Source organism: Epinephelus fuscoguttatus, linkage group LG24, assembly GCF_011397635.1.
Source record: "Epinephelus fuscoguttatus linkage group LG24, E.fuscoguttatus.final_Chr_v1".
NCBI classification, from domain to species: Eukaryota; Metazoa; Chordata; class Actinopteri; order Perciformes; family Serranidae; genus Epinephelus; species Epinephelus fuscoguttatus.
This window is the reverse complement of record NC_064775.1, coordinates 20,337,344-20,362,415: the sequence shown is the minus strand read 5'-3', so window position 1 is coordinate 20,362,415 and position 25,072 is coordinate 20,337,344. Positions and strand designations below refer to the sequence as shown.

The following is a 25,072-nucleotide window of genomic DNA, read 5'->3' as shown; positions in this document are numbered from 1 at the left end:
AGCCTGTCAAAAGTCCTGAAACAACAACCCAGATATTAATCTGCAGCACTCCGACATGTCAAACAGCACTTCAGCGTTTCATCCTCAGTAAACTGCAGTGGAGGCTGAGCCTGTGGGGCTGCTCAGCTCTGGACAGACAGAATCAATAAGCTCTCTGACCCAGTGCCCCGCATCCTAACACAACATGTCAGCTCACCGAGTTATGGAGCTGGTACACTCTACCTGGAGTGCTTTTTGGGGAGCTTGTGTGAATGTGGATGGAGTTGCATTTCAATCTCAGAGCAATATATATTACATTTCAATGAGCAGCCTGCAAATCAATTATTTTGCAGATTATACAGCTTGCTTTTTGTTCCACTGACGAGCGCGTGAATCCGGCTATTAATTACGTGTTTATCAGTATTATGGGATGCAGGATCTGTAGCTATAAGCTGCAACGTAAATATTACATAACATGCAGTAAGGACATGAAGACGCTCAACCCCCACATTATCCGATCAAGAATATTTTTTACGCACAAATATAAATTGGTGCATGTTCTCCAGGCTGCTGCTTTTTGCCCAAGGCCTCAAGAGGCAGCAGATGTAAACAAACAGACGAGGCATTGTGCAGGCCTGCAACTGACCGCGATGTTTCATTTAAATGGTAATACACAGTTATGGGATGATGATAACAACGCTGGTGGACATTTATTTAAGCTTTGGACATATTTTATGCGCTCTTAATACCGTAAATGTCACAATAATGCGCATTTTAAGCAAATACAAAGCATATTTTTATATAATGATGGTTGGTTATTTTTATTTTTTCCTCTGCAAAATACAAAGCATATTTTTTATATAATAAGGGTTAATTATTTTTGATTTTTCCCCCTGCCAAGAGTCTTTGTTGTGCATTTTTCTTAGAGGGGGTTATTATAAGCACGCAGCTTCCACCATTTTCTTCACTCTGCATGCAAAGAATAGCACACCCCTTTTAAAATAAAAGCCAAATATACGGTAAGAATATAAATCTGAAACCACAACATGATTGCATTTCATTCTAACAAATTTATTGTGTCTCAATCAGCTCGTACGGAACCACTACTGAAATTAAATTACAATCAAATTATCACATCAAAATATACCCTTATTACCTAACAACGGTCAATGTCAGCTTATGATGATTTGTGCTCCTTTAGAAACGATAATACAAAAAAATAACAAATAAGGGCAACAACAAAACAAAAAAATATAAGAAAGGAAGATGAAACAAGAAAAATAAAAAGGGGGGAAAGCATCTTACACAAGTTCCTGGAAGAGGGGGGGAAATAAATTACCGTTTGGAATAATTCATATGTATTCCGAATAAAATATTAAAACAAGTCATTCTGATGAAAAATATAAAGTAAATAACTCAGATCAGTATCTGATCTAGTGATCTATATTGCCGGCTTTACAGAGTTTTGTTTATTAAAACCTACCAAAGAATACTGCTTAGAAAGGGCAGCAATAATAGTATATCCACAGCACCCACTCAGTCACACTTGGCAACAGATTTTTTTTTCTCAAATAAGTGCAGTTGAAGTCTTTTTCAAATGTCTTATGCTCTATTTGTTGGGAGGGAAAAAAGAGGAAAAATCCACTCACGGTGTCCATTAAATTAAAAAAAAACCCAAAAAAATGGTGATCTTTGAGATCAGGCGGGGACAAGTCCTGCTCCTTGTGGGCCTTTAAGATGACAATAAAAAATCCCTTATCCTCCGCGTGTGTGTGAAACCATGCAGTCCATCTCAGAAAGAAAATAAATCATGATGGAAGCTTCGTGGATGTCACTCTTGTTCATATTGTTGCAGTTTTTCCCCCTCTTGTTATTGTTAGGCTCAGAGAGGAAGGCGGTTCAGTCCCATTTCTAAATATACAAAATGCCTGCTCCTTTGTTTCTTCAATCAAACACAGGATAATGAGGGTGGGGGTAATTTTTGGAGGGGGGAAGAGATAAAAAGAATAAAAAACAATACTTGGGTTTCCTCTTGGTGTGTCTTAATGCGCCAAAATTACCTGGTGGAATGAACTTGTAGTTGTCACCCTCTGGTCGCTCGCTTCACTTGCATCTTTTAAGTAATCTACTAAAAAATGCCCCTGAAAGAAAAAAGCAGAAGGAACCTTTTAGGTTAAGACATTTCAGGGCCTGGAAGAAGGTGCGTTTTTTTCTGAAGGGGGGTTGGGAGGGAAAAAGGGGATTTTTTTCTCTTTCTGTGTTTTTTTTTTTCTGGTGAAAAATAGATAACACATTTGCAGTCTCATTCATATTCCCTCACAATCACAGTATCAAAAAATTTGGCTATCTTGGCGATAGTCTGTGTGTTTTTAATCAGTTTTAATTTCATATAAAATATTCTGGTGTGCTGTTCTATGTTTCACTGAACATTCTTTTGCAGTCCATGGAGGGGGGCGGTGTTTCTGCACTCACATTGCCGACCTGAGAGTACACATCCTCCGGCGTCTGTGCCACTCCTGGGGGCGTCATCCGTTTTTCCTTCTGTCTCCTATTGCAAAACCACACTCTAACCACCTCTTTCTCCAGCTGCAAGTTGTCCGCCAGGGTGCTGATCTCCTGGGCCGAGGGTTTGGGGCATTTTAGGAAGTGGCTCTCCAAAGCCCCCTTGACGCTCACTTCGATGGATGTGCGCTTCTTTCTCTTCCTCCCCTGCGCCGCGATCTTGTCGATGCTGGTGGGGCTGCCGGTGGACGAGTCGGCCTCCTCAAGCCACTTGTTTAACAAAGGCTTGAGCTTGCACATGTTTTTGAAGCTGAGCTGCAGAGCCTCGAATCTGCAGATGGTTGTCTGAGAGAAAACGTTCCCGTACAGGGTGCCCAAAGCCAAGCCGACGTCCGCCTGCGTAAAGCCCAGTTTGATCCTCCGCTGTTTGAACTGCTTGGCGAACTGTTCCAGGTCGTCCGAGGTCGGCGTGTCGTCGTCCGAGTGCGGGTCGTGGCTGTTTACGCCGCCGTGGTGCTGGTGATGCGGATGTTGGTGGTGATGGTGGTGGTGGTGGCTGCCGTGGTCCAGATCCGGGGTGTCCCCCCTCACCAAGCCCGGGTGCACCAGGCTCTGGCTCCCCGGACTCAGCATCCCGTTCACAGTGAACCCCCCCGGCTGGGAGTAGATCAGCGACTGCTGCTGCTGCTGTCCCCCGGATATGGAGTTAATGTGCGCCGCAGTCGTGCTCCCCCAAGCCCCGGCGTGAGTCTGATGGGGAGCTAAGTGAGGGGGCCTGTGGTGCAGCGCGGTGCCCGTGTGCAGATCGTCTCTGCCGGAGTTTTTCACGTCCTGCTGCTGCGGGCTGCCCGTCATCCCGACGGGACTCGACGACCAGGGCGATCCGGCTTCAGCTGCAGCAACCGCGGCTGCAGCTGCGGCCGCTGCGGCGTGCGGAAGGGATGTCACCCACTGGTGGGCATGGCTCAGCATGTGTCCCCCGTTGCTCGCTGCCATTGCGCCTTGCATAAAGTCACTCTGTACCATCTTGACTGAGGGGTCTCCCCTGTAGACCCCAGACCCCGAGGTAACCGCAGCACTGCCCGGCTGCATGCCACCACCTCCGGAGTCAGAGTGCACGATGGAGCCGGACGATAAGATGCTATTGCTGGGCAGATAAGGATTGGAAGCCGCGGTGGCCATTCCGTCAACCCTTATGAATATGTTTGTGGATAACCCCCCTCCCTTTTTTTTTACAGTCACTTCTTTCGAGCAGGCAAATTGTAACTCATGAATTATTCAAACTTTAAAAGTATGAGTAGCTTTTTGGCAATACCATCGACGTGCGTAAAAACGCAAAAAAAGCTTGGAAAAACGCTGGCAAAAAACTGAATAAAATCCGCACGTATTTACAACATTCTAGTTCTTGTGCATGGATATCGGCGAATAAAAATAAAAAAAATCCAGGTTTTTCAAAAGCCCTTTGAAACCATGTGCAGTCCGATTGGAAAGTTTTGCACTGGGATGAAATTGCGAGCATTAAAATTCAAATATACAGCAAAAAAAGCGTTGTCCCATACAAAGTTTTGGTGCTCGCAAAAGACAAAAAGCCTTGCAAATTCTCCACAATGTCCAAAGTCCCAGTTTATGTCCCCTTTGGATGTGAAAAACATGAGCAGAGTGTCCTCAGTTCTTTTGTAATTCAGTCGCCGAGATTTCTCCCTGGCTTTATTCTTTTCTCTGTCTTCTTTTATAGCACTGTAGAGCCTATCTCTTTGTTCTGTTTTGATGTATATAAACCTGCCAAACCGCAAACTCCCGATGAAGTACAATCCAGTATAACAGTGTACGGCGCTGCTCGCGAGCCTCTTCTCTCATTCGCTTGTTCTCTCTCCCCACCTCTCTCTCTATATCTCTCTTTCTCTCTCTCCCCCCTGACAGGCGAGCCTAAGTCCCGCCCCCGCCCCCTCCAAGCCCGACGACGCACGGATGTTTACCCCCGTGCGTCCCCGCTCATTGGTTACCCGGGGTGTGATTGGCAGCACTCGCCAGCCCTTGCTCCGGGGCGCACGAGCCCTCCTTCCGGCTGTTCCGATTGGCTGATTTTTAATTGCAGTCCAAACAAAAACGGGGAACACAACTTGGTAGTAAATAGTACTGAGGTATTAGTACACAAACAGGGGGTGAAGGGGGGAATAGAGAGGGCGATAAACTGTGACCTCTAGTTTGGCATCATCATATGATTATCTTTTATTCAGAAAAGCTTTAATATATACTTCCTTTTATATTTATATGTATGCTTAAAGGCATATATTTTAATATAAAAATAAGTTATTACAATAAAATAGATGGATTAACTGTATTAAGTAAATATGAATGTGTTTATGTGGTTTCATCTTCCTTATTTTTGTTACAAACACACATAAGCAGGGGTGTATGTTACATTTCAACATTGGGGACGGGGGTACATGTAAAGTGGCGGGGTCCGCCAGGAAATTCAAAGCATCAGACACTTAATTTTTTGCATTCTGGTGATATATTCCTGCACAGATTTGCTTTTTGTGCGTACTTTTGCAAATCCTCTGAAACTTTCATCTTTTATTGAGTGGGATAAATGCACATGTTCTTAATATTGCCGGGGACATGTCTCTTGTGTCCTCCCCTGAAATATACACCTATCAATAGAAGGCATTTGACACTATAAGATCTGTTAGTAACAATTATTATTATGTGGTAGCATGACCTGATTGTGTAATAGAACAACCAGGGGCATAGGCTGTGTTCAGCATGGGGGGTGGGACACATATGAAATGGTGGAGTCTGCCAGAAAATTTGAAGCATCAAACACATCATTTCCTGCATTCTGGTAATTATTTTTAATGCAAATGTGTGTCTTTACAGCATCAATTTATGCTGTAAATATCTTTAATTTTGCAAATCCTCTTCAACTTTTATCTTTTTATTGAAAGGGACAAATGTACATGTTCTAAATAATGTCCCCTGTGTGGACCCCCTGAAATCTACACCTATGAATACAAGGTTTGAGAGAATACAAGGCACACATCTGACACTATAAGATCTATTGGTAACAATTACAATTATGTGGTAGCCTGACCTGATTGTGTAATAGAATAAGGCGCCCATACTGCCACGGTTAGGGGTTTAATTCCCTCTGGGCCACCCTGGAAAAATGCAGGAAAGCCTTAGAATAAAAAAATGGGGTTCAATAAATGGTACATGCTTTATCTTGTTATATTAACCCACATGTAAGAGGAGGGAATCGTGTCTTAGATTTTAAAACTCACATCTGCCAGCTTAGGTTAACTGTTTATGGTCATATAAAAAGTGAAAATGTCTTTCAGGTGCGTAAATACAGGACAAATCTACTGACACAGCACAGTGCACGAGAGGCACTGCAACCATGAGCCACTCAGTGCAGCCTCGGCTCCTCAGGAGTTAACGCACAAAGGTTGCGGGGATGCTTCCATGCGGAAACGCCGCGCACAGGCAACCTCAGTGAAGCACAGAGAAAGAGAAAGTGGCAACCAAAACAAGGGCAAATTGAGCAGTCCTTGGGGGATTTGTGCGTGCGCTGGAAACGTCTGCTTAAGAAGACAGAGAAAAAAATGGGAGATATGCATCCCACAAGATGACCACATAACCCCGGAGATGAATGGGGCCTTTGTTTGCACGCCTATGGACGCACCCATGGGTGGTAATAAGCGCCAGATATATGGCTCCCACTGCACCCATTGGTTGGGGTGCAGCCTGTTGAGCCCACCTGACCAAAACAAGGCCTGTGGCAGGTGATTCTCTGACAGGATTAACTGTATTTTGTATAAAGGTTAGAGCTACATGTCATGCGTAACCCCCAAACACCGCCTCATAAGCTCCCCAAATCAAACATGACGCATGGATTTTATTGCAAAAGGGATTTAAGGGCAAATATAAGGCAGAGGAGTACTTGTGCACAGGCTGTGTACTCCATGCCAGTACACCCCCCCCCCCTCCTCCCCTTCTCCTTCTCATCCCAGTAGATTTAATTTGGACTGGGCTCAAAACGGAGGGAGCCTCGTGGATTTGTTTACATTGAATAGGCAGGCTAGGGGCCAGAACCATGGGGCCCTCTATTCATTAATATACAGTGAGGATTTCTGTCTAAATTACTGCTGTTCAATCCACACTGCACGCTTTGAAAGGGCGTCTCAGGCGGCCAGCAGAAACGTGACACCAAGTGCAGAGAAGAGGGCTCCTTACGCAAGATAACCCCCTCAAAATGAAAATAATATGTTATATATATAAAAGGAGAGTCAAAAAGGCATTTCAGAAATGCTCCCCCGAAATCACCGCGCGGCGATAAAAAAAACCCCTCTCTGATATATGATGTGTTTATTATTTATTTGCTTATTATAAAAGGTCCCCAAGTTCCCTGCTGGGGGAGTTCATTTATTTTGTATGCAAAAAAAAAAAAAAAAAAAAAAAAAAAAAAAGAAAGAAAGAAAGGGGGGAGAGGAAAAAAAATCATCCCCAACTATAACAAGAGACGAACAGTTAGTGCTGATTTTCATTTGCATAAATTTTCATATATTTTAGTGAAAATAATAGCGGGAGCCGAGGAGTGCTCCTGCTCAGTTGAGGCAGAGGAAAGAAAATCTTAGGGCGCACCGAGTCGTAGGAAAGGGAGATAACCATTTACAGGCTCCAGTATGAACAATGTGAAGCTATTTCCCTTTGCTTGGACACAAGGTAAGTCAACAATTATCTATGCGGATTTCTTTTTTACGCATGAGGAATGTTGGAGTTTATCGCGCATTGCTCCACCGTGGCTGCTTCCTCAGCCCTGTAGACTGCTGCTCGCTGCTTTTAGTGATATTTCACTCTTGCGCCGATGTCTTTTATATTTTAAAATAAAATGCAAATGCGTGTCCTTTTTTTCTCCTTTTACCCTGAATGCGTAAAAATCAATACGTGCGCGCCCGCTGTTTGCTTTTGCGCCCCAGCTTCCCTTTTTGCTTTTTCTGTAAATCGCGGGCAGATGGATAAAGCTGTGCTGTTTTGTAGTGAATGTCCACCGGAGAAAAGTGCAATCAATCACATTTTAAGCAGGCAGAGAGAGAGAGACAGAGAGAGAGAGAGTGTGTGAGAAAGAGAGACCCCTCGGTTGAATCCTCCAGAGGGATCGCGTAGGCAAGTGCGATATGAAATCGTTTAATATAAATCGATCCTGCCGCTGCAAAGTTTGTTTAAAGTTTATATGCGAGCAGCTCGGTCCTAAACTGCACCCCCATCAAGGCAGACAAAGCTTATAAATAGCCTGCGATGTTAATGGATGCTGACCGGTTTGTTCTTTAGTTGCTGGGTTTTGGGTTTTGGAGCGAAGGAAATGTCACGAAAACTCAAACTAAAACGACAGATTTTAAAAAAGAGGCGCAGATCCAAAAGAGATCCGGTCTCAGGCAATTATTTAATGGCAGACAATAATCACTCCAGTGTCTGTCACAACTTTCGGTTACATTTTCAAAGTCCCACAGTGAGGATCTATCACACACTAACCCGAGTTTGTTAAGAAGAAGAAGATTTGGATTTTCGGTCTACTTTTTGCTGAGGGTTATTTTGTTCTCACGGGTTAACTCCTTTTTTCCCCTTCATTGATAGGGAGTGCATTTCTGAGCCCAGCACTTGGTAGCCATGGTGAGCCCAATAAAAGGGGGAAACACTAGTCGCATTAAGCTGTATGTTTGTGCACTGGAGTCGAGATGAAAAGAGGCTCGGTGTCCCGGGCCAGCAGCATTTGGGTGCTGGGCGGTAACGCGTTACAGTAACGAAATTACACCATCTGCAGCACCAAGACACACCAATTCATTATTGTGGCTTCACTGCAGTGTTTCATTTTTACCTTGCATCATCAACAGACTACAGCGATGTCACTTCCATCACCATGCAGCCTGGGAAAATCTCACTTTGACACAGTAAATAATTTTGCTTTATTGAGACCTTGAGATCTTGGTTTTGAGAGGCAACCACGCTATCGCGATAAATCAGATCAGAATCAATCAATTTGTAGTGCGTAACGGAAAAGTAACGTAACGCACTACTTTCCATAGACTCGCAAATTATTGTGATGCAGGAGAAAACAGGCATCTGGATTGATCTCCTACACAACTCTCATGCAGGCAGCTGTTGCTTGAGTGAAACAGATTTTGGGAGTCATTGTTGACTCAAAGAAGAATAAAAAAAATATTTAACAGCCGCCAGGTGTCGCGCTCACTCATGATGCAAATATCATATAGCTTACACTGCAAAAAAGCACCAATTTTATGTCACATTTTTTGAATATTTTAATATTTTTATGACATTTATTTATTTAATTTGATAAATTCTAATACGGTGAGCTGATAGCACGTGCTTCCGGTGCAGACTTTAACCTTTATTTTAATTAGATAACATTATAAGGCTATTTAGAGCAATTTTAATTTAAACCAAAATCTTTTGATTCATTTTTTTGGCACTGTGCGCATTTTTTTCACCATTTATATTGATATTGTAAGGCGGAACTACTGAATGAAACAACTTGTAATTAAAATCTATTATTATTAGAAATTATTTTTTATTTTATTTATTTATTTTTTGTAGTGGTGTAATTTTATGGCCACCCTTTCCAGTGCAGACATGAATTGATGGTTGGATGACACGATTGGCAATTAAGATATCAGTGGGCTTGGAGGAGGAAAATGACTGAGCGGGTCACTGTAGAGAAACAATGTCACACACACACACACACACACACACACACACACACACACACTGAGATGATATGCTGCATCTTGGTAATGCCTGCAAAAACAGGCCAAACGCACCACATAAAAACGAGGGCTCCGACTATATTCTGGTTCATCCCTCAGTCCCAGAGGCAATTAAATCACCTTAATTTAATTATCCAATTTTTAAGAGATATCCCACCCAATTTCATTGCAGCCAAGACCCGCACATGTTATTATTTTTCCACATATTTCTGCAGCCATCAGCATCAGGAGTTGAAAACTGCTTGTATTGATCAGTGCAAGCCTGTGACAAGCAGCCTATCAGTGACAGCCCTAGTTGATATGCAAATAGTCTGTGATTAGATAGGCCCCGCACGCTGTTTTAAGCCAGTCGCCATCTGCAGTCGCCTATAAGCCATAAGTCTGAGCCAGCAGGTCTGTGTGGAAACGTATGACGAACCGGCGACTTTAAGAATTATTAGCAAACGAGGGGCTGGGCAGGGCTCATGAATCATCCAGGGAATTAGTGCATTGCAATTTCTCCGCATGCATGACCGGCCATTTAGCGTGTGCACTATCCCCACTGTTATTCTTCATCATCGTCATCATCAGCAAGCACCACTACAAGTACCAGCAGCAGCAGCAGCAACAAAGCATCAAAGCAGCACTGTGCGTTATTACTCTGCGTTATGCACCCATTCTGTCATGCTGTACAATGACGCTTATTGGTAGCAGGAGGCCATTTATTTATTCCTCCAGGAGCAGATTGTCTAATTCATCAAGATGGTTGCATGAACTTGCATTTCATCACAAGCTGCATCCAAAATCGGTGCACAGATTTGGATTTAAAAATGTTTCCGAGATGATTTTTAGGGATAAAAACGACCACAAGACAAAAACACCAAAATCAATTCACCCACAACATTAATCTACCTTCTCCTCCATAAAACATCCTCATATAGGCTCATCACTCTGATTCCACAGCCGCCATTAATTTATGACACCTGACATGCAGATTTATGTCAGTCCTGGAAAGGTGGGTAAACCCCGGCAGTGGGTGCCTGTAGCTCCCACTTTCCCCTGGTTACAATATTCAGATTAAATTGATGCAATTCCCGCCGTTTTAATTACGGCCTATTTAAGTTGCCTATGGGCTACATAATTTATTTTCTTCCCCTTGGTCCAGTCACTAATCCGAGACGACATACGTTTAGTGTGTCTCACGTCAGGCCAAACGTTGATTTAAAGCCGAATCCAACTTGGAGCACTTAAATGATAATGTAGCTACTATACCGTTAATTAAATGGGCTACACTGAATATCAGTGTAAGCATTAAACATGCCTTCAATTTCAGACCTGAATGGGATTTTTTTTCTCAGGCCATTCAAACGAGACAGAGGCTCTTTATTAATATTCTATTAATAAAGGCCAATATAGAGTTATATACACCTCTTATTCCTCTACATGGGGTTAGTAATTGCCCTGCATTAGCCGCGCCAGCGCTGTGGGCGCACTGCTTGTAAAAGGGCTGACATGCAGGTAAAGATTATACGTTTAGTGTTATCGCAGGACTCTCCAGTGGTGCTCGTTTCACCAAGAGTCAGGCACAGCTGGTATTGATTTCAGATTGGAAATCAATAGGGATGTCATAATTTGGCCTGAAATAGATTCTTTGGTGGTAAAAATGCAGTTTAAAGCATGTGTTTGGTGTTTACAGTGGCTTTGATGTGTTTTGGCACATGGGCGTAGATTTCAGGGGGGATGCAGGGGACACGTCCCCCACAGTATTCAGAACATTTAGCCCCCCTAATAAAAATATGACAGCAGCAGCAGATGCGCACGCAGGTTTTGAATAACTCCAGAGCCTTGTGTTCATAGGTGGAGATTTCAGGAGGGGGTGACACAGCTGACATGTCCCCCTTAATCTTTAGAACATGTGCGTTTGTCCCCCCAAGAAAACCTCAAAGTTGCAGAGGACTTTTACTTTGACAAAATTACAAATACATGCAGAAAAGGCTCAAATCAGTGCAAAAAACAGCCATCATAATGCAGGAAATTATGTGTTTGATGCTCAATATTTTGTGGTGGAGGACCCCCAAGTTTCATATGTGTTCCCCTAGTAATGAAACAAAACCTACGCCCATGTGCATGCACATTTACACCAGGTTAGAATGAGGCTGACACCAACCTATACATTTATACTCGTCTTTTAACAGTGGAACTTTATCACGCAGGGGACACGTCCCCCTCAATATGTGCATTTAGCCCCCCTAATAAAAATATGAAAGCAGCAGATGCGCACGCAGGTTTTGAATAATCCCAGAGCTTTGTATTCATAGGTGGAGATTTCAAGAGGGGGTGATGCAGCTGACACGTCCCCCTCAATCTTTAGAACCTTAAAGTTGCAGAGGACTTTTACGTTGACAAATTTAAACACATTCACACCATAAATTGATGCATAAAGGGCACAAATCAGTGCATGAAACAATCTTCATGAGTAGGTTTCGTCTCAATATATGAAACTTGGGGGTCCTGCACCACAAAATTTTGAGCATTAAATACATAATTTCCTGCATTATACTGATTGTTTTTGCACTGATTTGTGCCTTTTTTTATGGTGCAAATGTGTTTAAATTAGTCAACATAAAAGTCCTCTGCAACTTTATGGTTTTCTTTGGGGGACAAATGCACATATTCTAAAGACTGAGGAGGACATGTCACTTGTGTCCCTCCTCCTGAAATCTACACCTACAAATCTACATGATGCACACGTGAAACCTGGGGGTCCTCCACCACAAAAGTTTGAGAATCAAACATGTAATTTCCTGCTTTATGATCATAGGCGTAGATTTCAGGGGGGACACAGAGGACATGTCCCCTCAGTATTTAGAACATGACTTCTGCATTTGTTTGTTGATTGTTTTGACAAAATTAAAGAACATTAATTGACACAAAAAATGCACAAACTGGTGCATAAAACAATCACCATAATGCAGGAAAGTAAGTGTTTGAAGCTTGGTCCCGGATATTTATATTTAGTTATTCCAGTAGTGCTCATTTCACGCATGTCACGGCTCGGGCATGTAGCAGCACAGCTGGTACTTATTTGGGATTGGAAATCAATAAGGATGTCATGATTTGGCCCAAGATAGGTTCTGTGGTGTTAAAAAATGCTGTTGAAAGCACGAGTTTGGTGTTAACAAATGTCTCTTATGTGTTCTGGCACATGGGCGTAGATTTCGGGGGCTGAGGAAGCAGAGTCCACCACAATATTTAGAACATGTGTATGAAAGTTTCAGAGGACTTTTATTTTGACAGAATTGAAACAATTTGCAACATGAATTGGTGCAGAAAAATTCACCAGAATGCAGGAAATAAAGTGTTTGATACTCAAAATCCCCCTCACCATTCATATATCTCCCCCCAAGTCTGGACACAAAATGTACGCCCCTGTTACGGCATGAAATTAAATGATTAAAATAGTTTTTTCCTGACAATAAAATTAAAAATTTCAGCACAGGGAGAGTATTTCAATTAGACAAAATTAATTAAGTTTTTGTTTGGGGGCAGACAGAATGAGCAACAGATTAAAATGAGTCACATTGTGGCTTTAGAAATAAATTTGAGACGTGATTTAATTTGAGAATAAAGGTCAAAAGTTGCAGCGAGGTTTGTGAAAAAAAAGATGCATAGAGAGAAAAAGATTCATCCGTGTGACTGATCTAAATGCAGGTGCTTGTATGGCACAAACACACACACACACACACACACACACACACTGACAGAAAAAAGCCACTAGTACTGGCTGGTGAGGAGGTGAGTGACGGGGGACAGATCGGCAAAGATAAGATGAAGTGCAGCTTTCTGAGTCAGAGGGGCGGAGGAGAGAGGGGAAAGAGGTGTGTGTGTGTGCATGTGTGTTTGAGCAAGAAAAGGGTGGTGGTGGTGGTGGTGGTGGTAGGGTAGGGGGTGCTTTGTCTGTCAGTCTCCAGCCTCACCCCACCCCCATTGGGTGCAGGTTGCCTCACAGTCCCGGCCACATCCCTCCTCACACACATACAGATGTAAACCACATCAGCATGGACACACATGCCTAAACACCCCCACCTCCAGCAGCAGCAGCAGCATCAAAACAAACCATGGCGTTATTGTGTATGCAAATCAGCAGACGGACACGCTGGTATTTTTCTATTCTATTAGACTGTATTACACATGCTAATCAAGAATGATATTGTGTTATTAAGCTGAGTAATTAATAAATAAACTAAATCCGCAGGAAATCAAATCTATAGAAGTCCTCAGCAGCCTGGTTTGTAGCCACTGTGCATGTCTCTCCATAGTCCCTGCTTTTTGTTTTTGTTTGTTAAACAGTGGCGTTCCCTGAGGATAGAGAAAAGGGGGGGTGGTTGTGGCACCTCCCTGCCCAGGATTACATTAATCAAAGTATTTATTTCCCACGGGGAGCCAGGCGCAAATCACTCCAAATCCCAGTAAAATTGGATAACAGAAGAACGGGCGCATCCAGGGTAACCCTCTCTCGTGCTTTTTTTTTTTTTTTTTTTTGCTCATTTCACCAACTTAATGGATCTAGTTCTATCTAACTTTGTGGAACAGTGTGTGCGGAACAGCAGGGAGGGTGGCGAAGGGGAGGGGGTGCAAAGCTAGAGGTATTGAGGCCTTTGAGAAGACAAACAACATAATTGGATGGAAGCGGGCGCTCAGGTAGAGAAAAAACAACACTAACCACATCCCAGATAGGAGAGACTCTGGATATAGAGCCGTACAAATAACAGCCATTCTCTGATTCCCCGTCCGGGCTATAGGCATGTCTGGGTCCGAGCCAGCAGCAGCAGGAAAAACTAGCCTCTAAGACCCCCCATCTGCAATAGATGCGTCAACCTCTAACACCAAAGCTGGCTGCTTTCTCTCCACTAAGTCTGGTCAATCCATCGCAAAATCCCACAAACTAGTAAAAACAACAAAAAAATCCTGATATCGTCTTTGCGCTATTTGCTAAGTAATTACGTGTGATGTTTGGGCAAAGCCAGCACAGCTAATAAATCAGCAAATGTTTACAGCCAAGCTGGTGCTGATAAGGCAATAAATACAGCACCCAATATGCTTCCTATTACAGGTAATGCAAATAAAATAATAGGGCTGTAATTTTTCCTTATGTGTTGCAGCAGCGGCGGCGGCTTTGATATTCATGAGGGAAATGGGGAGGAAATGTCGTCTCTCGGTCTTTATGGGCGCCGCATTGTAGCGCAAATTCAACGCCACTGCCTTCGTCCCAATCAGGGATAAATGATGGCCTCATTGCAATGGCGTTGGAGGCAACCCTGCCACCCTGAAACACACACACACACACACACCCCGGATCTCAAATGTATGTTTACAGACATGCTTGCACACACATACTGCTGCTGCCATGCATGCTCGGGGGCACGGAGGGTAGCTGGAGTCACCAGCAGGGCCCTGACTCAGAGCCAGGCCTCTTGGGGTGAAGACAGCCTGCCTGCATGCATACATGGACTAAGTGTGTGCACAAGCGTTTTATAGGAATATTCCACTTGTAGAGCACAGAAAGCTGCACATTTGGTTCTATAGCATTGAGTGCATGTGTGAGCGTGGCATTCGTACTTCTGTATACAGACCTGCCAAGTTTACCCGGCCTGTGTGTGTGTGTACGTGTTTGTACAGTATGTATACATGTGTCGAGGTGCAGGTGTGATGCTGAGACAGACAGCGCATACTGTTCGCCATCACATACCGTCTGATGATCCATGGTGCTTAGCAAATGAGCATAAAATCTACAGCTCTAATGGGACCAGTGAGGTTGGATGGAGGGGGAAGTAAAGGATGTGCTTTAAACCCCAAAACCAGCACGTAGAAGGTTGTGATAACACTGTGTTATGGTGCAGATGTAGTGCTCGAATGTACATTGCTATACACCTTTAAAAGATTATGTTGGTGACGGTAATTATCAGGGTGTGTTTTAGAGTCCTGAATGTATTCCTCCTACCATCCCAGGAAGCCATTTACTTCCAGTCATTTCTATATGATATTTTGATACTACTATGCTATACTACTGCAAGTCAGGTACACTTAAAATCTTTCATTTTAAAAAGCAAGCATGCTTGTACAAATTTAATATGTTTAACATGTTTTTTCCAACTGTTCTGGGCAGCCATTGACTTCCAGTCATTTCTATATCACACGAAATACTACTATGTATATTATTACTACAAAGCCAGTATGCTTTAGATCTTTGATGAGCATTTTAAAAACCATGCTGCACAGTTTTACAAATGTGAATAAAGTTTTTTCCAACTGTCCTAGGCAGCCATTGGCTTCTAGTCATTTCTATATCACATGAAATACTGATTTGTTTATTGTTACTGCAAGTCTAGTACGCTTTAGAACTTTGCTGGCCTTTTATAAAAGCATGCTGCCCAGTTTTACAAATTTGAATATATTATTCCAATTGTCCTAGGCAGTCAATGGCCTCCAGTCATTTCTATATCACATGAAATACTACTTTGTATATTATTGCTGCATGTCTTATATACTTTAGATCTTTGCTGACCATTTTAAAAAGCTTTCTACACAGTTTTACAAATGTGAATATAGTTTTTCCAACCAGCCATAGACCTACAGTCATTTCTATATGTTAGTATAGAAACAACTTTGTAAGTTACTGCTGTAATTTCAGTGTACTTTAGATCTTTGCTCGCTGTTTTAAAAAGCATGCTGTGCAAGTTTTACAAATTTGAATACAGTTTTTCTAACTGTCCCAGACAGCCATTGATTTTTTTTTCTTTGTCAAAGTTACAAAAATGTTAGGAGGTAAAACAGTGCAGACTTTTCTTTTAAGTCTCTAACAATAACAAAAAAGTATGCAGACTTCATGTTTGCTAAGTTGTAAGAATCTGCCACATTTTCGTACTGCACAGATATTAATGGAAATCAATGGCTGCCTGGAGCAGTTGGGGACATGCATCTGGAAGGCTATTACACAGCAATGTGATTTGCAGAATCATTTGTCAAATGTTTGTTAATTCACTTCACACTGAACAGAAATGAATGGAAACCAATGGCTGCTTGCAACAATTGTAAAAAATAAACCCCTAACTCAAACTGTGCAGCATGTATTTGAAAATATTCAGCAAAAATATGCATTTGTACAGAAACTAAAACTTGCCACTGCACGTCCTTTACAAGCCTCCACATGGCCCCTGTACGTCCCCGGGCCACACTTTGAGACCCCTGCATAGGCAGTGTAGGCTTTGCATGTATTATAACTCCATCACACCCACCAAGTAAACATGTATGACTGGCTGAACGTGGCGAGCTAGCTGCAGCTTCCAGGCGTCCATAATAATGATCAGTGACTCCCAACTTCAGAATGGGGCCTTGCTGTTGGGGTCGGCGACTGTTGTTGATGATATGCGGCCGCGGGTGACATGTGCTATTCATACGCGAGCTTGTGTGGTCACGTTCGGCAGCCGGGGAAGTCTTGATTCATGCGGGCATTATGCACGCCGGACGCTTATGGCACCTCTCCCTGTTGCCGTGCAGTCAGGCCCATTTGTTTGGAAATGGGTTTACATACATCTTCTTCCAAATGACTCTCCCTCTTCCCCTCCCTGGGCTCACAGCTCCTGCACACACAGACTGGATAAACTAGAGGTTACAAACATATGAACTGCTACAGAGAGCAGTTAGGTGATGCAAGTCACCCTCTGTTGGCCATGTTGGAGGTCTATGGTGGCTCTTACATGTTGGACTTTAGCTCCTTCAGTAAGGTGCAGTGATGTTGGGTCAAAGTTTGAATTTGCTTTTCAAGATAAATGGCTATAAAATTTGGTTTTATATCCATCTGATTTGTTCACCAGCTATCACATGACACATCACACCCTCAGATATTAGCTTGTCGGCATCGGATTCCAGTTGATTTTAATGCTCTGGCTCTAGCATACATCTGTGAGCTTTTGTGTCCATGCATACCAAAATCCAACTTCAAATACTGCAACAAAACTCTGCTAGCAGTTGTGACGTAAAGCCCCAAGAACCTATTTTCTCAATCGGTGTCTTACTATTAGCAATTAGATACCACACAAACACAATTATTCAGTAAACCTGAAACAGTTTTAGTTATTTAACGTGTGTACAAGTTTTTTTTTCCATATTCCTTTCATTGGTTTAATGTGGGCTGGTCTTGATTTGAGAAAAGGGGATGTCATAGTCTTCAGTGGTCCACTTGGGATTTTGCAGCGATGACTGTTGTTGAAATTGTTGTTGCCAATTTCTGAGTGTTAACTTCTTCGTAAATAATACTTGGATTATTGCTTTTATTGTTATGTGTATTTAACGTAACAGAGACACACTTAAGTTTTGAGATCATGCTTTGGGGGCCTTTGATTTTAACATAGCCATTAGCTTTCAGTCCTTTCTATTTGATATGAAATACTACTTTCTGTATTATTACTGCAAGTTCATTATACTTTAGCTCTTTACTTGCCATTTTAAAAAAGCTTGCTTTACAGTTTTACAAGCTTTAATATATATTTTTTCCAACTGTTCTAGGCAGCCATTGGCTTCTATTCATTTCTATATCACATTAAATACTACTTTGTATGTTATTGCTGCAAGTCCAGTATACTTTAGATCTTTGTTGGCTATACTAAAAAGCATGCTGCCTAGTTTTACAAACCTGAATATACATTTTTCAACTGTAGGCAGCCGTTGGCTTCCAGTCCTTTCTATCTGATATGAAATAGTACTTTATATATTTTTGCCAGTCCAGTCCAGTACGCTTTAGATCTTTGCCTACCATTTTAAAAAAGCACACTGCACAGTTTTACAAATTTGAATACATTTTTTCCAACTGTCCCAGACAGCCATTGGCTTACAGTTATTTCTATATGATATGAAATGCAACGCTGTAAATTATCACTGCAAGTCCAGTATAACGTTACACAGTTTACAAGTTTTGCGACCTTGCCTTGGAGGCCTTTAATTTTAACATTCAAAGAGCTCTTCATTCTGAATCTAGCATACATTTGTGAGCCTTTGTGTCCATACATACCTCAGATCCTCCAACAAAACTTGGCAACCCTTTATTTGGATAGTCTGCCTACCGAGGGCTAAATCTATCAACAAAATTATTCTGAGAAAATGTCGGTACGTTTATGAACTCTCACATATACTCTACCGAAACAAAGCGAAACTGCTGAATTGTTGAATCTCAAATAATAAGCTGTTGACATGTTACATATACTTTAAGCAGACTATCCAAAAATAGTGTTAACAAAACTGTGCTAGAAGTTTCCCCTTTTTAAACTTAAGACTTGAGGAGGTTCAGAGTGTAAGGTAGTTACAACTGGCCCAAGTGCACACTAGTCACTAGCTTTACTAGACTTTGCGCCTGAACTAGCTACCTTATATTGTATCATCTTGTCACATGATCAAATAGAGACTTGAGGTTGGATGACATCTACATATTTTTACATTTTTACGGTACGTATTAGAAAACATCGCAGTTTCATGGTATTGCAGAATTATTATTATTATTATTATCAGAGGGAACCTTAAAGGACTGAAAACGGAGGAGTTATTTTTACATGAACAAATGATTTATTGCCATAATTGAAACTTGAAACCACTCCCCTGACCCTGGGGAACCCACTGGTTGTTCTGGGTGTAAATGTTAAATTGTTGTTACTGTACTTAATGTTACTGTAATTTGAAGCATTCTCTGGCACAAGAATATCCTTTTGAGATAAAACAAATTCTATTAAACTGAATGGAGGTATGTGTAGACAGTCTCTCTTTTGAAAACAACTTAATTGAAGGGGAGATTCTCCATCCAGTCATATTATTTTAAATATCGTAGATAAGCAAATGTACAAGGTATGATAACCATCAGTTTTCATATCAAAGAATACTGGTGCAACCTTAAACCGCACTGCTCTATCTATATTAATGCCCCGGAGGAGGTTTTGCATTTGTGGTCATGGCCGTCCAAACTCTGGAAAAGCTTCCCTGTTGAAATGACTATCACCACCTCCATGACAGCGTCTTGCTACCTCAGTGACTTTTTAACATCTATTATATAAAATACACTATTTTCAAACAAACTTGTAAAATTAAACTAATTTTTTGGGGTAATTTTGTGTCTCTGTGGTCATTTTGCACCTTTTTACAGTTATTTTGTGTCACTTTTTGGGGTAATTTAATGTCTCTTTTGGTCATTTTGTGTCTCTTTATGGTTGTTTTGCGCTTTTTTGTAGTTATTTTGTGTCTCTGCAATAATTTTGTGTCTCTCTGGGGCCTTTGCGTCTTTTTTTTGTAATTTTGTGTCTCTTTGGAGTCATTTGGTGTGCTTTTTGGTCATTTTGTGTCTCTGTGATATCTTTTGCGTCTCTTTGGGGTCATTTAGTGTCTCTTTTGGTCATTTTGTGTCTGTTTTCTGGTTGTTTTCCCCCTTTTTGTAGTTATTTTGTGTCTCTGAGATACTTTTGTGTCTCTCTGGGGCCTTTGTGTCTTTTTTGGTCATTTTGTATTTCTGTGGTTGTTTTGCCTTTCTGCATTATGGGGCCTTTTTGCCCTGTCTCTTTTTGCTCTTTTGATTTTTTTTTTTGTCTTTGTTTGTCCCAATCATTTCTGTTATTTCAGTCATAGGTGAAGATTTCAATGAGGGGGGACGCAGGGGACATGGCCCCCTCATTACATAGGACATGTTCATTTGTCCCCTCCCATTAAAAACAATAAAAATAGCAGAGGATATTTTGTAAAAAACAAAGACAGTTACACCATAAATTGATGCAGAAAATGCACAAATTGGTGGACAGAATTAAACAGAATGCATAAAATTAAATTTTGGATGCTAAAAAGTTTCTGGCAGAGGATAGTCAACCCCGCCATTTCACAAAACAAAACCTGTGCCCTTGGTTTTAGTGTTAAAAGGCAATAAGCTATTAGGAGTTGGGGTTATTATCATTATTTTATAGCAGAAATTGACGTGCTGTCATTAACAATGCTTTGCTAACTAAGCCTGGTTACCTACAAAGCTATCCTGTGACATATTATTTCAAACTTCAGTACATAATTTCTGGAGGACTTCTGCAAATTCCCCAAACTTTCTCATTAATTTGTGAATTAATTACATTTTTTAACTATAATATATGCTGTTGCAGTTCCTTCGTACTCACAGAAGTTGATAAAAGTCTCCCTGACCCTTCAACTCTTCAACTTTACAGTCTTGAGTAGAGACACCAGACGTGATTTCTGGATGTGTGACAACTGCAAAGCCTCTACAGCAGTATGATTGGCCACACTTACAGGCACACTCTCTCTTCCCCGCTTCACAGAGCTGCTGCTAGCCCCCTCATTCCCCCCCTCCTATCTCCTCCCTCCTTCTCCGTCCAGGCCTGGCGTGAGCGCTCAAGCCAGCAGCATCACAAAAGCGGCTTTGAGGGGATTGCATGCTGGCCGCCGACCCCTCTGAGCTCACACCCACCACACATTACTCACCAGCAGGCCTCGGTGCAGACTGCGAGCCAGGCTAGGAAATAGTGTATGTCACACAGGGCTGGAGGGGGGACTCTGTCATACTACTAACCTCTTTCCTCTGTTTTCGTTTCAGAGCTTTTTTCTTTGACTTTGAAGGGGAATCTTTAGCTTGTATAAATGATGAGAAGAGAATTAAACAATGCGGCACAGAACTGAGCACAATAGAACTTTGTTATTCAACCATGTTGGGAAATTGCCTCAGCATGGACTGTCAAGTCAAATATCCCTCTCAGCTTTTGGCTTTTGGTCGTGCACTGTCAGTTCGTCATTCCAGGAAGTGATGCTGACTGTGTCTCCATTTGTTGCCTGTTTTGGCAAGAGTTTGCTTCAAAAACCAGGATTTTGTTTTCTGCCGAGCAGGATCACATTAAATCTGTCCTTCAGAGGATTCAAACAGGTTTCTCTCTGTTGATATAAATAGTTTTTGGAGTATTTTTCACACTGCCAGAAAGGTGGTGTCACATTCAGCGCATCATGTATTGTCAATTTGGGACAAATCACATTTTTGTTGCTTTTCAACACACATGCTGGTACGGACGTATATTGCCTGGAACAGAGGCGGATTATCAGACAATGGGTCCCTGGGAAAAGATCTGCAAAAGGCCCCCCCACCTCTCCTTAATAGAAAGACAGACCCATGTTACAGTTGTTTAGCTTATTTTTGTGTTGTTTGTTTTGCAACTCTTTGTGATCATAATGCATCTTTCTGTGGTTTTGAGTCTCTTTGGTATGATTTATTGTCTCTTTTGGTTACTTTATGTTTCTTTGGGGTAATTTTGTGTCTTTTTGGTCATCTTGTGTCACTTTGTGGTTGCTTTGCCCCTCTTGTAGTTATTTTGTGTCCCTCTGAGTTAATTTTGTGTCTCTTTATGGTAATTTTTGGTCTCTTTGGGATAATTTAGTGTCTTCTTTGGTCATTTTGTGTCTCTCTGATGTAATTTTGAGTCTCTCTGAGTTAATTCTGTGTCTCTGAGTTAATTTTGTGTCTCTTTGAGGTAATTCTGTGTCTCTGAGTTAATTTCGACTCTCTTTGAGTTAATTTTGTGTCTGTTTGAGGTAATTTTGAGTCTCTTTGACTTAATTTAGTGTCTCTTTAAGGTGATTTTGTGTCTCTTTGAGGTAATTTTTTTGTCTTTTGGGGGTAAGTTGTTGTCTTTTTTGGTAGTTTTGTTTTTCTTTATGGTTGTTTTGCCTCCTGTTGTAGTAATTTTGTGTCTCTTTGAGGTAGTTTTGTGTCTTTTGGGGGTAATTTTGTGTCTTTTTGGTCATTCTGTGCCTCTTTGTGGATGTTTCACCCATTTTTGTCATTACTTTGTGTCACATCGGGAAGTTTTTTGACTCTATGCCCCCATTTGTCTTCACTTTGTTTGTCTTTGAGGTAATTTCATGTCTTTTTTGGTCATTCCGGGTCTCTCTGTGGTTGTTTTGCCCGTTTTTTGTAGTTATTTTGTGTCTCCTTAAGAATTTCTGTGACTTTTTGAGATAATTTTGTGTGCCTCTGGTGTAATTTGATGTCTCTTTGGTGTCATTTTTTGTCCTTTTTGGTCAATTTTTGTCTCTTTGTTTTGCCCCCTTTTGTGACTCTAAAGTGTCTTTTCTGGCATTTTCTGTCTGTTTGTACTTTTGTGTCTCTTTTGTAGTTATTTTGTGTCTTTGTGCAGTTCCCTTGCATCTCTTTGTGGTCATTTTGAATATCTTCCTGGCCAGTACATGTTAATTTCAGTGACATTTTGCAGATGAAGGCCAGGGGGACCCCCTTACGCTTTGGGCTCCTGGGCCTGTGTCTGATATGCCCGTTCAGTAATCCTTCCAGGCCCTGGAACAGTATCACTGTTCATGTGGATGTCTTCATTGTCAAAATAGGAGAAAAGACTGAAAGCATGTATTATGTTCCCACAACCTCCAAATCAAGGTCTTCCACAGGGACGCCTCCTTTGTATGACTGAACTTGAGATAATGCAGGGTGTCATGTAAAATGAAATTACATGCAGCACGCTGTTCTCTCCCCTGCACAGCACTGCGCGTCTTGTTCTCATGACTGTAACCTTCATATTGTAGGTGTGAAACGAAAGCTTAGCAAAGCATGGCCAATTCTCAGTGGTTACGCCTGTGGTTGGCGACTGTGTGCTTCAAATTCAGCCCTCCCCGGTGCGGGCGGCTGTGTTTGTCGTACACCTCTCGGATTAGCAGTCCACAAGCACAAAATCCTCCCAACAATGACTAACGCACGTCTCAGTACGTTGCCACAGAAACTCTTTAGTTTAGCCTACATTTATCAAACCTGTGTGTTCTCCTGCAGCTAAAACTCTGAATGACGCTGTTATGTAACGCCGCTCTGTTCTCCCAGTAATCTGACTGTATGTGTTTGAAAAAGCTGCACCCACAGGAGTCTATGTCAGAGCTGTGATCCATATTCTGATGTTTAAATGTCTGTTTATATCCAAAATGTTTGAGGAAGGAGCTGATCTCAAGGTTAGGCAGCAGCTTTTGAGGCTTTGTGTGTCTTTACAAAGCTTAGATTTTTGTTTTTAACAGCCTCTTTAATAACTTAATCTTTATTCAGAGGCTGATTCAAACTCTTATAGAAAATGAGCCTTATATTTAGTTACCATTTTTCTTAAAACTTTTTTCCGAAAGCTTCAAGAAACAAGACTCGAATCAGGAAAATGGCATTTCATAAGCGCAGGAAACAAAGCAGCTTTGGTGAAAAGTAGAAAAAAAATAATAATCTATTCATTGTAAACATTTATCACATCCCTCCTGGCTCACTGCTGTGTTATTGTATTCCTGCGCTGCACTTTCCAAGAAATCACCTGTCAATCAGGCTGTGTAGGTGGCACTGTTTTGTCCCTTTACATACATCCTCTGTTGTTGACGTTTGAGTCTCTTTCGCTGTATGTTTTCTCAGTTAGCGGGGCCATTGCTGCTTATGCTTAGTGTGCTGTTCTTCTTCTTCTGCTTACTCCAAACAAACTGAAAACACATCATGTTCCCGGTAAAGAGTTGCCAGACAAACAGTGTTCAGGAGCGGCAAATGGGAAAGCTTTCATGAACTTGCTGTAAGGCCGGCAGGTGGTGGACATCAACAAATATTTGCACAGATCTATTTTGGGACAAACTAAACCTCATGTGAAAATGCAAAAGATTATGAGCTCAGGTCTCAAAAGTGAGTGTTTTGTAGTTTTTATCAAGTATTGTAGATACATTTATACTTAGAACTTTCACTTTAATAAAAGTAGCAAAACAACAGCGTAAAAATACTAACAGGTTAAAGGTCCTGCATTCAAAACTTTACTTTGACGGGGTTAGAGAAATATTATTAACAAATTATAAAGTATTAAAGTCAATGTACTCATGAAGAACAGTCTCTTTCTCTGATATTGTTATTTAGTGTACATTATTATACAACACAGCCCTATTTTCAGCTTTGTGATATAATCCAGTGGGTTTCTTTAGGTTAATTTTGTATCTTTTTTGGGTCATTTTGTGTCTCTCTGTGGTTGTTTTGCCCCTTTTTGTTCTTAATTTTTTTGTTTCTTTCAGAAAATTTGGTGTCTTTTTTGGTCATTTTGTGTCTCTTTGTAGTTGTTTTGCCCATTTTTGTATCTCTTTGGGGTAATTTAGTGTCTTTTTTGGTAGTTTTGTGCCTCTTTGTGGTTGTTTTGCCCCTTTTTGTAGTTATTTTTTGTCTCCTTGAAGTAATTTAGTGTCTCTTTGTGATTTTAAAATAAATAGATCAATAAATAATTACATTTCTAAAATCTATTGACCTTGAGAAGGTGGAGAATTGCAATCCCTCTGTGTATATAAAAACACAAAAATCACCAAAGGTGGAGATCCATGGTTTACAGTTGACAGTGCTGAAAATATATTATTGAACTACTGCATTGACGCACAGTCAAGGTGGTCAAGGTAGAGCTGATTTTAGTTACTGTATGTACTGTTGGGAAGTGACAAGAAAACTAGAGTCGCACACAGTGTTGGGGAAACTACTTTAAAAGCATACTGCAGCTTTGCAAGCTTCCAATATCGTACACTGGAATGAACTACAGCAAAGTTACCCGAGGGAGAAATCTAGTTTGGTTTACTAAAGCTACTTGGAAAAAAAGTTGGTCAAACTACTTCGTAAAAAATTGACAATGTACATGTGATTCAAAATGATAACAAAATATAGCATAAAAAAACACAAAAAAATCACATGCCAAGAAAAAAATGCCACACAGTCATAGGCGTAGATTTCAGGGGGGATACAGGGGGACACATTCCCTTCAATATTT

At 41.4% G+C, this 25,072-nt stretch overlaps 1 protein-coding gene across 2 annotated transcripts; it reads right to left on the bottom strand.

Annotated features, from left to right (window-relative positions):
- Window positions 1–863: 863 nt before the first annotated feature.
- On the bottom strand, window positions 864–4,337 carry LOC125884992 (POU domain, class 3, transcription factor 3-B). Of its 2 annotated transcripts, none has more exons than XM_049570344.1 (2): window positions 2,461–4,337; window positions 864–2,120 (listed from the first exon to the last, which is right to left on the bottom strand). In XM_049570344.1, exons 1-2 carry the CDS (start codon window positions 3,661–3,663, stop codon window positions 2,022–2,024), a joined length of 1,302 nt encoding a protein of 433 aa, XP_049426301.1. In that variant the 5' UTR covers window positions 3,664–4,337; the 3' UTR covers window positions 864–2,021. The 2 variants fall into 2 exon arrangements, with proteins under 2 accessions (XP_049426301.1, XP_049426300.1); XM_049570343.1 differs by having other exon boundaries at window positions 865–2,120; window positions 2,452–4,337.
- Window positions 4,338–25,072: the final 20,735 nt, after the last annotated feature.